At 43.0% G+C, this 14,196-nt stretch overlaps 1 protein-coding gene across 4 annotated transcripts in view; it reads right to left on the reverse strand.

Moving 5' to 3' along the window:
- Positions 1–580: 580 nt before the first annotated feature.
- GP1BA (glycoprotein Ib platelet subunit alpha) overlaps positions 581–14,196 on the reverse strand; it is a 101,931-nt gene continuing 88,315 nt past the window's right edge. For all 4 annotated transcript variants that reach the window (XM_069643895.1, XM_069643875.1, XM_069643886.1 and 1 more), the window contains one exon: positions 581–11,546. In XM_069643895.1, coding sequence (XP_069499996.1) covers positions 9,648–11,543 — 1,896 coding nt within the window. In that variant the 5' untranslated portion in view covers positions 11,544–11,546 and the 3' untranslated portion in view covers positions 581–9,647. The remainder of the gene's footprint in view (positions 11,547–14,196) is intronic.

Below are 14,196 nucleotides of genomic sequence, written 5' to 3' on the forward strand. Positions count from 1 at the left end.
GTTACTATTACTGAATAAAGAGAGAATCAGAAGTTAATCTGATTCTAAGTGCGCTTGTGTTAAGCTATCAACATCGCTATGGTCAGTATCCAGGTGTGATATTAACCATGCCTAGGCATTAGTACTGTCCTTTAGACTCTCAACGTTACTGCATTCGGTAGCCAATCAATACTCACAATATGAGATCCTAACACTCATACGTGTGGCTATCATGTTGTAAGCATTCAAATTGTTTGCATCACATGATGCAAATCACAGGGGGCATACATGTGTTAAAATAGTTCACCATAATATCACCTTGCTTCCTCGAATTCGAGTGTGGCTGATCCGTGACTCATCGAAAACACATGTAATTAATTTCCTCATTAATCCCCCCTGGTTTAAGGGAGTCTAGTCAATCAATCCAATATGCCTCTCGTAGATCCAATCTTCTGCCCAGGTCTTCATGTTTGTTGAGTTGTCTTATTACATCTAGAACTTGGATCCGCATCTGTCTCTTCTTACCATCTTCAGACTTTATTTAAGGCAGTAATCCAGTGGATTTCCTCTACAGAAGCGGACTTTAAGAATTAAAGTAAAGAACTGATAAAAGAGATTTTATTTGAGAGGCTGCAACAACAACAAAAAGTCACTGACTCAAAAAGCCTTCCCTGATACCAAGACAAGCATCATTACCTACATCAGGACCTTAAGCCCACTCAAAGAGATTGGTTTGTGCTTTAACTTGTGATCCATTCAGGAAAAACATCATCAGAGAAGAGTGTCAATCACAACAAATGAATGATGATGCAATGAAAAACATCATGCTCCATTATCCTTTCTTCCCTCATAAAAACACGAGAAATGCAAGGCACAGGCTTATGAACACTCAATCAAATCGTGTTGTGAACTCAACCGTAGGGACATTCCCTGCTTTAATTTGTTCCGTGTGGAACAACTTTCTGAAGAGGTCACATTTTGCCTATCGGCAGATCAGGGAAACCAATGTACTTGAATCATTATGCTAGCTGCTTAAGTAATTTTGTGGTGCATTACATCCAGTGTCTGTGAGCTATGTTTAATGTTGGGGAAACTAGAAGAGCATTAAGGGAATTAATAATTGAGAATGACTCTAACATTAGGCATTGAGCTTCAATAGCAACGATATCTGTTAATTATAATTGAACAAACCAGTATTTATCTCGATTGATATGCAGAGAGGAGATGATTCCACTGAATCCACTGCACAGAGAGGGAGAGGAGAGGTGATCGACAACGTCAACTTAAAACAGCATGAAAGATTTTGGGTAAGGTTTTTGCAAAAAAACTAAATCCAAGGAGATTGAATCAAATGAGTGATTGCTGCATCTGTTTGTAAAGATTAAACATATGAGGGCTTCCCTATCTGAGAAAGCTGTGCTAGTACATGCAGATGGGGTGTGTACGTACCAGCATGCCTAGTGGCAGAGTGTGTTTTATCTGCCCATTTGGCCCCGGTGGTAGATGTTTAACTGGGATCAGAAACAAGATTTAAGGAACTGGGAAATATTGTAATGAAGTGGTCCTCTGCATAGCACTGATGTGCTGTTGAAGTACATACTGGCAGCTTTGCTGTGAGAACTTGCATATGAGTTTGCATATCATGGTGCAATTTGATACATACTGCTGATATTTTGTCTGAGGGGTAACAGTATTTTTGTTTTTGTCTTCTTCCAAACCACTTGAGAAAGGGACTGGAGTGCTGGCCATGGGCATGATAGAAGTTGTCAAGGGCATTGCAATGACTTGATTCATAAAAACCCAATCGAAGATTTGTCATGAAATCTTTTATGGAAGCTTCAGAGGAATACAGTAAGTACTCAGTTGAGGTCTGAATGTTTGCGCTCATTTGGAATAAATGGGGTATTGACAGTCCCTCAGTTCTACTAGATCTTTTAGTGATAATGTTGTGTCATTTATATAGCGCCTTAATCCAAATCGCTTTACAGAGCACATATTTACATACAATATCACCCAACCGCAATTGGTACTCATTTATCGACCTCGGAAGGATGAAAGGCTGAGTTGGCCTTGCCGGGATTCGAACCTGCGACCTGCAGATCACGCTCAGATTGCAGCAGTGAGGGCTCAACCCGCTGAGCTATTTTACCAGCTTTTAGCAGTGAGCCAGTCAACCCCCAGATTCGTCTGGGTCCCCTCGGCCACATTGGCATCTGGTGCAGTGGCCTATGCCTGGCTTGTACCTGTCCTAAAAGACAGGTTGCTGTCGCTCACCCCTCCACCAGTTGTATAGCTGTAGCCTAATGATTTGCTCTAGACTTTGGTGACTTGTCCAGTACAAGTCCCTAAAACAGTGGTGTTCAAAGTGTGTGCTGCACCCCCTTCCCCCGGACCTCCAAGTGAGCCCAAAGGGGGCACAGTGCGACCTGTGATTCTTTAAAAAGGTGACTACTTTTAATTGAAAAAGCATTTTATTAAAAAATAAAAGCATTTATAGCTTGTGGGAGAGGGGTCCAGGAACCAATATTATTACTCAAGTGGGAAAGGTGGAGGCGGTTAGTATAAAAAAGTTTGAATACCACTGCACTTAATTAAGGAAATTGTTCATATGTGATTCTTAGAACTGTGGCAAAGTCTATTTTCTTTTTACCTGCAGCGCATAAGATTAATCATTTGCTTACTTTAATTCCCCCATAGACTGTCAGTGGTAAATGCATTTGTCTAAACCGGCAAAATGAACACAACTCAGTCGAGCTATAACTGCCCAAAGGAGCGACGAAAAGGCTTCAGGGAGCACAATATTTAAATCCCTGTTTCTTCTTCTAGTTTGGATGATGGGAACATATCACTCTGATACACCTTTCTTTGCACTGTTTTGTTGAGAGGCAGATGAATACGGCATCCATAGCTTCTGCCCCGCCCCCATCTCAAAGTTGCACGGGTGAGAAACGTTATTCACTAAGACAACCGTACGGTCCTTATCCCAGGCAGGCACAGCAGGAGATCAATACAATCTAAAGCTGAAGATGGCACGAGTAAAACCAAACCAACGTTGTGACAATACATGTGCATGCATTAGACACAAAGCAAATGTGCACTCAGTATGAAGAACGCAAACACTGGGTAACACATGCATTTATAAATGGAGAATATGAACATGGCATCCGCAAGACATGAAGAATACTAACATAAACTGAATGCAACATGAACGACACGGAAATATAGCTCACTAACACAGAAACTCAACAGTAATGGGCAGCCATCTTTTCCAAAATGGAAGCCACAACACGCTTCCAAGTAAATTAAATGCTTCAAGATTTCATGAGAACTCAAAATACTGAAATAACAAAATACAGATCCGTGCAGAGCTCAGACAGTAGCTAGCAGCCCAAGCCAAGTTTAACACGAATTATGGGAGGGTCGGAACATTGCAGAGAAAGCACAAGATAGCAGTTTCCAGGACGCAAGAAGGATACTCTCAGATTACTTAAGGTTGTATAAATGTACAACCAGCCTTTGTAAACCAGGTGCAGAACAAATATAAGCCAAAAGACCCCATGAACAATAGTTCAAGGGTGTCCCCAGTGGTAAAAGAAACCATAACTCTCACACCAATATTAGCTAAAATCCTAATAAATGCAGGGTGAAATTATTCCAAACACGGTCTCATGATACGTGACCCATAATTGGAGAACACTGTCTATTCATTAGCAATGAACGCCTTACTCCTTACACGTATCTCCAGACATGAGACGCCAAACAAGTCCAAATACAAAGAGATCCCTCTGGCTCATGGCCTAGAAATGAGCCACGTATCTTCTTTAATTGAAAGGAAAGCAGTCGATGGACCTCTCTCCCTGTACTCCTGTGTGGCTCATGGCTTGACAACCTGTGAGTTGCCCAGGGTTGGTCAGTAGAGAGCCAACCAATCAAAACCCCTGATATTAGGCCCCACCATTACGTATTATGCCAACCAATTACATATTGCAGAGATGATGTATTTTTACTGTTATCAATTTAGAGGTGGTCTCAGCAGGAGCCATCAGATTGGCATAACCCAATTAAATATTGTACATGTATAGAGTCTATGGGCCTCATTACGAGGCTTGCGCTCACGGAATGAAGGGGGCCGGTACGGGTCCGGCCCCCTTCATTCCGTCAGGGCTGATTACAGGGTTCCCATCGCGGGACCCGGATCAGACGTCTGGCAAAACCAGACTTCTTTTCCGGGTCCCGCGAGGGGAAGAGGGAGGCAACAAGGGGACACTTGTAATTTGCCCGTTGTTACCTCCCTCCTCATTCCCATTGAGCCCTATGGGGGCTCAAATGGGAATGGGGAATGGTTCCTGCAAGGAGGACTTACCGGGTCCTCCTATGTCGGAATAAACCGGTAAATCCTCATTGCAGGAACCCGGTAAAGGAGCCCGGTTTGGAGGCAACCATGGAGCTGTTCCATGGCTACCGCCAAACTCTTAATGAGGGCCTATATGTAACTAATACCTAGTGCCTGTAGGATTTGTACTGAGAGATTATGTTGTGAAGCGAGCAACAACGAGTTTTGAGTATTTAATCCATTATTTGTATTCAATTAATCCATAGCTCCAAGATTTGTTGATGCTTGTACGCTGTCCCTGCTTTATTTGGAGGATGATATTGCTGGGTTTGCCTTTCACTATGTCTATTTCCGTTTTTGAGTCTGGTTTGAGCCGGCTCCAGAACCTCTCTGTAATTGGGGACTTGCTATATTGAAAATATTGCCAGGATCACACATTCAAGCACATAGTCAAATGGGCTTGTCACGCCTTTAACCGTGCTAAACAGCGGCAGGGTCAGATTTGTGTTTGAAATGGTCTTATTAAGCTTGAAAAATGCCTTTCAATGCAAAACACTTGATTCTTTTTTTGATGCTTTGGCTTTCTTGATGTTTAATAAGTGTTTAATCAACGAGCTGTATACTGTTAATGCATGATTTTCACAGGTCTCTTGGAATGTAGTTGGCTTCGATAAAGAGTTTAGATATCATACTTGCAATGATAACATTACACCTTTTAATTCTTTTGCATTATTTTGGGGATTCACCGCATTCGGTCTTTCATTCTGATTCATCCTTTCCTTGTGATCGTTTTCAAACTAACACCTTCGTTCTTCTCTTTTCCCCCCTTATTTCCCAGTTAATGAACCTGTGCCTTCCCTTAGTGCCCTTCATGACTCACTGTCTGGCCAATCTAAAAGCTTGAGAGTGGCAGGACCATTGCTGAAGTGATAGTTCACTGTGAAGTGGGAGCTAGCCACCTAGCTAGCGTCCTCGGAGTTCTACCTCAGGATCTGCTTCTGGCGTTTCCCTATTATCTATGCGCTGGAAAGAACATTGTGTCATCCTAAGTGTCAGTTGTTTGAAGGGCTGCATGTATTGTATGTGGTTGTGTATAGCACACAGTGAGCTGGAAATCACTGGATTGCTGCACAGTAGGCTAGAGTAGGATTCAAGAGATAGGGGACGAAATGGATAGGGCGGGGGGAGTCAAGCCTGGGAATGGCTGACGAGATGCTAGTGTAGAGTCTTCAGTTCCTTCCTGAAAGGCAACATGGATGGGGCCATCCTGGTGTGCTTTGGTATTTTGGTGTGTCTTTCCACTTGCTCCTGCTTGCACTTACTATGTTCCACCCTACTGATGTTGTGTCTATTTGTGGTGTGTTGGCCTGAGGAGATGGTGAGTTGCTCAGCTATGTAGTAGGGTTTCATAGTCATCACTCTATGGGAGCAAATGAGAATCTGTCACTTGAGGGTAGACGTTAGGAGAGGTTGCATTTAAAGGGACTGCTCATTTTTGCTGCCACTCAAGTAGGATCTTTATGGTATCTGTAAAAAAAAAGTATTACAATGCAATATGACAAACATTACAAAGTTAATAGGATTTGGCAGAATTAATACATTTATGATGTACAGAATATAGCATTTATGTTGAGACATAACTAATAAAAGTTAAACAAAAACATTCAACTCATCATTGGAAACTGACCAACTTGAGGAGCAGTTCAAGCTCCTAAAGGCTGGCCTGCAGTGTTTATTCACTGAAGAAAAAGTTAAAAGGGAAGGACTTGCAGGCCAAGAAAAACTCCTCAAGATGCTTAAAATCTCTAATCAACCCGCTGAAAGAGTTTCCTGGGGTTAGTTTAACAGCACAAGACCTTGAGTGATGCTCAAGGTGACCCAACAAGCATATGATGGGCTACACAGTGGTGGCAGAAGAGAAAGAGGAACACGACAATTGACTCTTTTTGAAGAACTACATGCAGTATCATATACCTTATCATTGTAAAATGAAATAGACTGAAAGGTTTGCAGATAGGCTCATTTGCCTACTCTTGATGCTGTGCTGATGTGGCTCTGAGTTGGAGGTGGGCTTCCAGCAACGACTAATGCGTGGCGTGGTGGCATGCCAGTCTTGGATCAAATGGCTTATTCTACTTTCTCATGGAAAGTTATTTTTTTTCCTAGTCCTTTTAAAACCACAATAACTTTGCAGGTGTTTGTATACCCAATGATAGCATTTGCTTAGGCTGACTGGCATAGAGTCTAAAAAATAAGAAATTAAAAAGAGAGGATAACTCAATTGGCTTAATTCTGTAGAGGGACATCGATGTCCAGGGCATGTAGTAATAATATCTATAATTTACTCAACATTTAACCTCCAAAAATATAAATGTAGATGGGGCCGACTGATATTTCAGGTGTCTGCACTTTTGGATTAAGATTTTTGTGTTCTAGCTTATCTGCTATTGATTTTTTAATGTTTTGTATTTTGTTATTATAAATATTTGAAATACACTTTCACCATTCCGATAAAGATGGATTGCCAATATAAGATAATTGCTACTTCCACTTCCTCAACCTCCGAACCAGCCAATTTACTGGTAATCAGTTTAACATCATTGTTATATCATCTATAAAAATAAAAAAAAACATACGTGATATTTCTTTAGGTGGCATGCCGGCTGGAAGTCAGCCTCTTCCAAAATACAGGTCCATCTTTAGTAAGTTCCTTCTGCTAAGCAGGGTTCCCGATGTTGGACATTATAACAGCCCCAGTTATTGAAGAAGAGCATATTTTAAGTAATTACGGTCTCTTTTCAGGAGTGACGACAGTCTCAAAGTAGGAGTAAAGCAGAGCCAGTTCGGGAAAACAATGCTCTGCTGGTGATCTTTTTTCCTGTATTTCCAATATAATAATGATAGTGACTATTTTCCTTGTGTACAACACACATTGAGGTGTCTCTTTTCTCTTTATTAGGACAATAAAAAATGAAAATTATAAATTGTCTAAATCTGGAGTATTTTAGCTCTTGAGACCTGGCACTTGTTCACATGCGTCTTGAACTCAATCTACAGTCTTCCATAGATATAGAGAAATAAGACCAATTGCACAGATGTGCCAGTCCTCTATAGATATAGTGATAAAAAGACCAACCACACAGGTGCGCCAGTCCTCCATAGAAACAGCGAAATAAGATCACTTGTACAGCCACCCCAATGTACTTTGATTCTGCAATGCCTCCCAGGTACCCCTGTATTTCTCCACTTGTGCCTCCACCGGTCTCTACTGATACACTTGGGTTCCCACAGTGCCCTGAAAAGATGTACAGACTGAGACATGGAGTCGCCCCTTAATGGATGCATGCAGTAGAAAACCAAATCAGAACCCCACCAAACAGCCTGTGCCAGACCAGAGAGGCGGGAGAAACCGGCATGGATGCCAGTCAGTCCCACAACGACGAGTCGCTGAGATTCAAGATTTGATGGGAAACAGAGGGTCTATGTCAAAGGCAAAATAACATCATAAAGACTAAAGGCCCAGGAGGTGAAGACTGCGGATAACACCACTAGACGTTTAGAAGATACAGAGGCAAAAAAGAGACAAACGCCTTTTGACCAAGACAGTGGAGCAGGACATTAAAAAACTACTGAAAACTATTAATCCACCCAGATTAGGGAACAGGAAGACAAGGGACAACTAAGGGATGCCTAACCCAGTAAAGAGTATATCTATATACATGAGTCTGAAAGGGCCTATATAGAAGAGATTTAACAATCTGGGTGCCAACTCCATATAAAAAGCATATTTATTTTAAAAATCAAACAGTTATGAAAAGAGGTGTGTGAAATTGGCCAAAAGCGAGAAAAAAAATCTCCTTTATTTCTAAAAGATTGCCCTTTAAATTAACAAAAAGGGTCTTGGAGAAGAAGACAGGCTCCTAAATTCTCTTCTCTCCTATTTCTGATACTGAAAAACCTAGACTCCCAGAAATTGCAGAGGAGGGAACAAGAACCGACAACCACTTTCAATTCACACTTAAAAAGACCAAGAAGATAATCGGTATCCCGTTAAATTCTCGAAAACATATTTTCGAAATACCATTTTGTCGAAAAATAAATTCAGAAAAAATAATTCTGAATGTAGTATTTTTTATTTTACATGTTTTATTTTTGTTTTGTAAGTAACAAAAAGTGTCAATTAAAAACAAACGGGTTTGGGGGGAACCCCCATTTCAAAAAGATGTTTCTGCAATTTTGTGTCGGCAAAATGGCATTTGGAAAATATAGCGTTCGAAAATGTAAACCAAGATAATCGATAGCCTTAACTCCTGATGTTACAACCCACAAATCACTTTATATAAATCTAGAGACTGCATAACATGTGGTGGCGCCCGACAGGGAGTGATAAAGATACCCCAAAAACATTGTGGGTCGCTTAAGTCAAAACCTGAATTGAAATGACAAAACTAGAGGTCTGAGAACTCAGAATGAGAGGTGCTCAAACGCAGGTAGGATGTCACTTTTAGAACCGGTCGTGCTCCATATATATAGAAGTGTAGGCTTTCTTGGGTCGAAACAACGGAAACTTAATTTTAACAACCTTTTAGACTGTCTTGTTTCTCAAACCAATGTCCTCATTGCCCTAGGCCTCAAACCATGCCCACATCACCCTATGCTTTTGGTAGGGCGTTGGTCTTGAAGTGGACATAAACACCTCTTTGATAGGTCATTGTTGAACTTCTATTGTAAAGCCAACACCAGCGTACCCGTGCTGGTGGGAAGAGTGTACAGCGTAAATAATCACTTGTTGAAATGGGGACTTCTTGGCTTAAGAGCCATTGGTAATGAGTGCAATTGGCTATTTTGCTGGGTGTCTAACCAACCACACCCCCTCAAGTCAATTAGAGCAGTCTGTGTTACGTACAGCTGCTTGAAAATCTAGAAAGCTGAATACACCAAAAATAATCCTACCCCTCATTACAGATAACACTTCGGTGCAAACTAGCACATAGCGGACAACTGGTATGACGTTATGAAGGACTGTCTCCTCTGACGTGTCTTTGTCCCATGTCATACATTCTTAGGCATGACATGTTCCATGGCAGTGTCAGCTGCCCCTGGTCATGGAAGGGGGGGCATATTCTAATTTGGAATAAACTCTAATAGATTTTAAGGCCTGACTTATTTCCACAACCTATCATCACTTTTATTACAATCAATTATTGCATTTATTTTAGTTGGAGTCATGGATTTTGCAACACAACATCTGGGCTGTAAGTTGGTGGAAAAGGGACTGCAAAAGGTTTGGCACAGTTATGACTGTAGTCCATGATATCTTGCCAGACTTTGTGTCCTACAACGAGGACAGTGAATATTCCCTGATGTTGGTGGCCATCAATTCAAGTTCCGTCTCGGCATGTGGAGCGGAAAGTCTCTTTTCCTCAGGTCTGTGACGTGATGCTCCTTTGAAGCTTGAGAGCACTGGTCTTGAGTTGCCCACCATAGGAATCGGAACCGTTGGCGGCGGCCCTTCTTTATTCAACAAACTGTAGCGAACCAGCCAGATGTTAGGCGGTTTCTGAACATAAAGCTTGGTAGGCCTGTAGTATTTGAAATACACCCAGCACATCCAAGCAATCAGAACCACAGTCTCCAAAAACATAATCAAGAGGGAAATGAGATAAAGGAGGAGATGAAGAAAGCAACAGTATTTGGCGATATAATCACTGAGTGTCCCAAATTGTTTTTCATGTTTACCGATAACTGAAAGGACATCCATGGTACTTGGAAATTCTGTGGTAACAGCAATTGACTCCAGGGTGCTGATGTTGCTTGTGCTCGCCACTATGCCTGTCGTTTTCTCGTACGATGGATCGGTTTGAGTGGAAAGAGTGAGAAGAAACAAGGTTGTCACTGACCTTTCTGCAGTGACGTAATGGCTAGTTGGTTCCACTTTACGCTCTGTGCTGATAATGACACGAGTGGTTGGTTGCATTACTTTCATAGTGGTTGGTGGAGCCTCAGTGATTGTTGGCATCTGTGTTTGTATTGTGGTTTGCAATGCTGTGGTCGTTTGTGTAATCCTCCTGGTGGTTGTTGGGAGTGCAGTGGTTGGCTCTGTTTTTATCTCCAGAGTAGTTTTGATTGGAGTCGTGGTCTCTGTAAGTAGTTTTGTGGTTACTGCCATTGCTGTGGTTAGTTCTGTCACACTCCCTGTGGTTGTTCCAATTGCAGTGGTTGGGTCTGTCAACACAGTAGTTTGTGCAGTAATTCTCTCTGTGGTTGTTGTGATAATGGTGGTTGGTTGAGTCGTAGTCTCTGGAGTGGTTGGGAGGTCAGTGGTTGGTTCCATCACATGCAACACTGAGCCATCTACAATTTTTCTACAGTGATCGGTGGAAAATTGTGCGACTGGTGTGCCCTTGAGCTTCAGCGGAGAGGAGCACATTACGCTCTCTGGAGCGGGTACTGTCAAGGTGCCATTCCTAATGTAAATATTGAAATTATTTTCAGTGACCCATGTCTGAAAATACTCCAGTGCGCAATTACAGTTCCATGGGTTGCTATCCAGGTATACGAACGCCAAGGCATCTAAACCTTCAAAGAACTGGTCAGGGAGCTCCGTCAGGCGGTTCCCAGCCAAGTATAATTTGTCAAGTTTTTGCAATTTGCTGAGCAGGTGTCTAGGAAGGTTCCTCAGCTCGTTGTAAGACAGATCGAGGCTCTCCAGGTATTGCAAGTCTTCGAAAACCTGATCGGAGAGGAATGCTATTCGGTTCCTCTGGAGGTCGATTTCCTTTAGTTGGTCCAAGCCACTGAACCCGTCATCTGGAACCACTGCAATCGAATTGTGAGCCAAAAAGAGTTTGGTCAATTTTTTGAAGTTGCTTATGTTGGGGAGCTGAGTCAGAGAGTTATTCGACAAGTTCAGCTCCTCCAGCGGGAGAGGTTGGCTTGTGTCCAGCTTGGACAAGTCGTTGTTGGAGAGATCCAATTCAGTCAGTCCCGGGAATCCGCCCAAGGAGCTGGTGGAGATGGTTTTCAAATTGTTGAAATTTAGGAGGAGGATTTCAGTGGTTTTGGGTATGGAATCGATGGGGACTGCGGTGAGGCTTCGTTGGCTGCAGTTCGTCTCACTCCTGCCGTGCACATTCATGTCGGTTTCGCAGCGGTCCTTTGACATTACCATTCCGATCAGAGTAGACGCCAAGAGGAAGAGTCGGCACATAGTCCAATTGTTGCGGTTCATGCCCTAGGAGAACAGAATAAGCAAGAAAGTTTTATTTGATTTCGTCTAACAGTGGAAGATTGCACTTATCTTTTTACTTTTTAGTTTAGTACATTCATTAAAATAATAAAAAGTAAAAAAATAACTGGTGCATTCAAAGTGAGGCACATTATTTCAATGCATTCAATCAGTATTTTCGGGATAGTTAGGATAGACCGTTATCCCTTTCAGTGTTACTACATAATTAATGGTAGTGAGCACATGAGAACGCAGTCTGGATAAAAGGGGATGGGGGCAAGTAGGTACCAGCTGTACCCCATCATGGTATTATAAATGCCAATGTTTAATCAGAATATGTTTTCAGAAGGGTTGGAGTTTAGGTTGGGAAGACCGGTCCCCTGCGCACCGTTTTAGTTTTGAATTAGATTATTGCCTGCGGCCTGGCACATGGTTTGTCAGAGAACCAAACTCCAGGGTTCTCAGGAGTTTACGTACTGGGTGAGGTGACAAGCCTTGTTGGTAGTTGGGAGCTCAATATCTTCCATCTGGCGTCCATGTCACCTAACTTGTGTCGGCCTTGATAAAGACTACGGTCGAAACGCACGTCAGATCTTTGTTTCACCTTTATGGCAAATGTGGCAAGAATTTGTCACATGTTTTTGAGTACATTAAAAAGCATGTACAGAAACAACCTTTGACTGATGTGTCTACATTCTCCATTCACTTCCGTATACTTGGTACCAGGATAAACCGCACAGAAAGTGGACAACCACGAACTGCCAGCGCCAACTACCAACAAGGCTTGTCACCTCACCCAGTTTAATCAGAATACGCATGATTGTTTCAAAAAATAGGATGTAGTTTGACACCTAAAGTGGTACATTATTAATGTTTATTAAGTTATTTTTACTCTTCCTTTTCATTATTTATAACTTTTGTAACAATTTGAAATATAAAGCTATTCCTTTGCATCTTGGCTTCATGTTTTATTTCCAGGGCATTGTGCAGAATCAGTGTTTTTTGTTGTTGTTCCTAAGTGGCTCAGGGCCAGGGCCTATTTGAACATAGCTACGTGCATGTCTGTGGTGTGATATGTGTTTGCTGCCTGCACAGAATGAACGCTTTGCTCTTGGGTCCTGCCAATTAAAGGCCACTCGGCAGCTCGGTGTGGAATCGACATGCAGTGCTTTGGGTCCTTCTAGGGGCTGTACCATAAATGCACCCCGTAATAAGGCTGTGGCCTAAACCTGGGTTCTGTTGTCGAAAGGGGTACAGGCCGGGCAGCGATTGGCAAGTCTCTGACTGCTAATATAGAGTATCTGATGGCCAACCCAACTGTTGGGGAAGGGAGTAGGGGTGCTTATTTCTCTTTCCCCTATTGCCCTTTGCATTAATCAACTAGCCTTGAGCTCAAACTGACACTGCCCTATATCCACTCGGTGTAATGCTTTCATTACTTACCAGTAATCGGCATTACAGTAATCATGAAGACTGACTGTCTTCTCGTAAGCTCTTGGAAAATCTGCCCCCGCCGCCTCCCCAGTCTCCCTCAACAGCACTGGCGCATCCAAGAAAAACAATACCTTTGCAATGGGACCTCCATCTGTCCCATACACAAGGAACTGGATCAATCGCCTGGGGGTGGGAAGGGTGGGGAGAGGATGGCGTACACCAGCACTTTGACGAGGAAGAGAAGGGCTAGGGGTTCATGAAAATTGCTGGTAATGAAAGCAAATTGCCCACGTCCCTCTTCCTCCTCCCATTAGGGTAACCATGAAGTGTGCAAAATATCTGATTGCTCCGGGCCCCTCTTAAAACCAGCACTCGCGGCACTATTTCTCTCAAACCATTCAAGCTAGTCGATTGGATCCCAAGACGACTTCTGCAAATGACTGATCTCCCCGCCCCAGGGGGTACAGCCTGTTAAGCATCACAAAGGTGACCGAAGAAGCCCACGCTGCTGGCCACCAGATCTCCCGATGGCCGGTTCCCCTTTCCTCTGCGCAGGAAGTGGCCATAGCCCTCGTGGAATATCTCTGCACCACCACCGTTTGGTGTGGAACTCCTGACCCTGCCCTATGCCAGAGAAATGGCCTTCCTCAACAACGTCCTAAGAGACAAACTGAAGGTTTTGTGACCCTTCCCCACCCCTTCAAAAGCAACAAATAGGTTATTTGAAGGCCTAAAGAAATACATCCGCTGACTGTCAGTCAGCAGGATCTGACGTACATCCATGCTCGCCCTAGGACTCATCTCCTCTCTAGATATGTCCCCTGGGATCTCGAATATAACTATCTCTTGGGATACATGAAACAAATAAGTAACCTTCAGGCAGAAAGCAGAGTCACAGCGCAAACTACATCCTCCGGGTCCACCAGAAAATATGGAGCTGAGCAAAGCAGAGCCCCCATCATGCCAATTTGCCTAGCCGTGGTAATGGCTACCAAAAATGCAGTTCTCAGGGTTGGCAATGTTGGGTCTACTGAGGCTACTGGCTCAAAGGGAAGCCCATATAGGGCTTACAAAACCAATGGTAGATTCCAAGGAGATTGAGCGACCTAACCCGAGTCTTGTTCCTGATCATCCCAGGGTTGCCTAACTACTTTAATACCAGCCCATTGTGCTTTCAGCAACGATGGCGCCAAACCCAGATTGAAGGTGGGTGATACCCCTC

This window comes from Ambystoma mexicanum, chromosome 1p (genome assembly GCF_040938575.1).
Source record: "Ambystoma mexicanum isolate Mex_15411 chromosome 1p, UKY_AmexF1_1, whole genome shotgun sequence".
In the NCBI taxonomy this organism is placed as follows: domain Eukaryota; kingdom Metazoa; phylum Chordata; class Amphibia; order Caudata; family Ambystomatidae; genus Ambystoma; species Ambystoma mexicanum.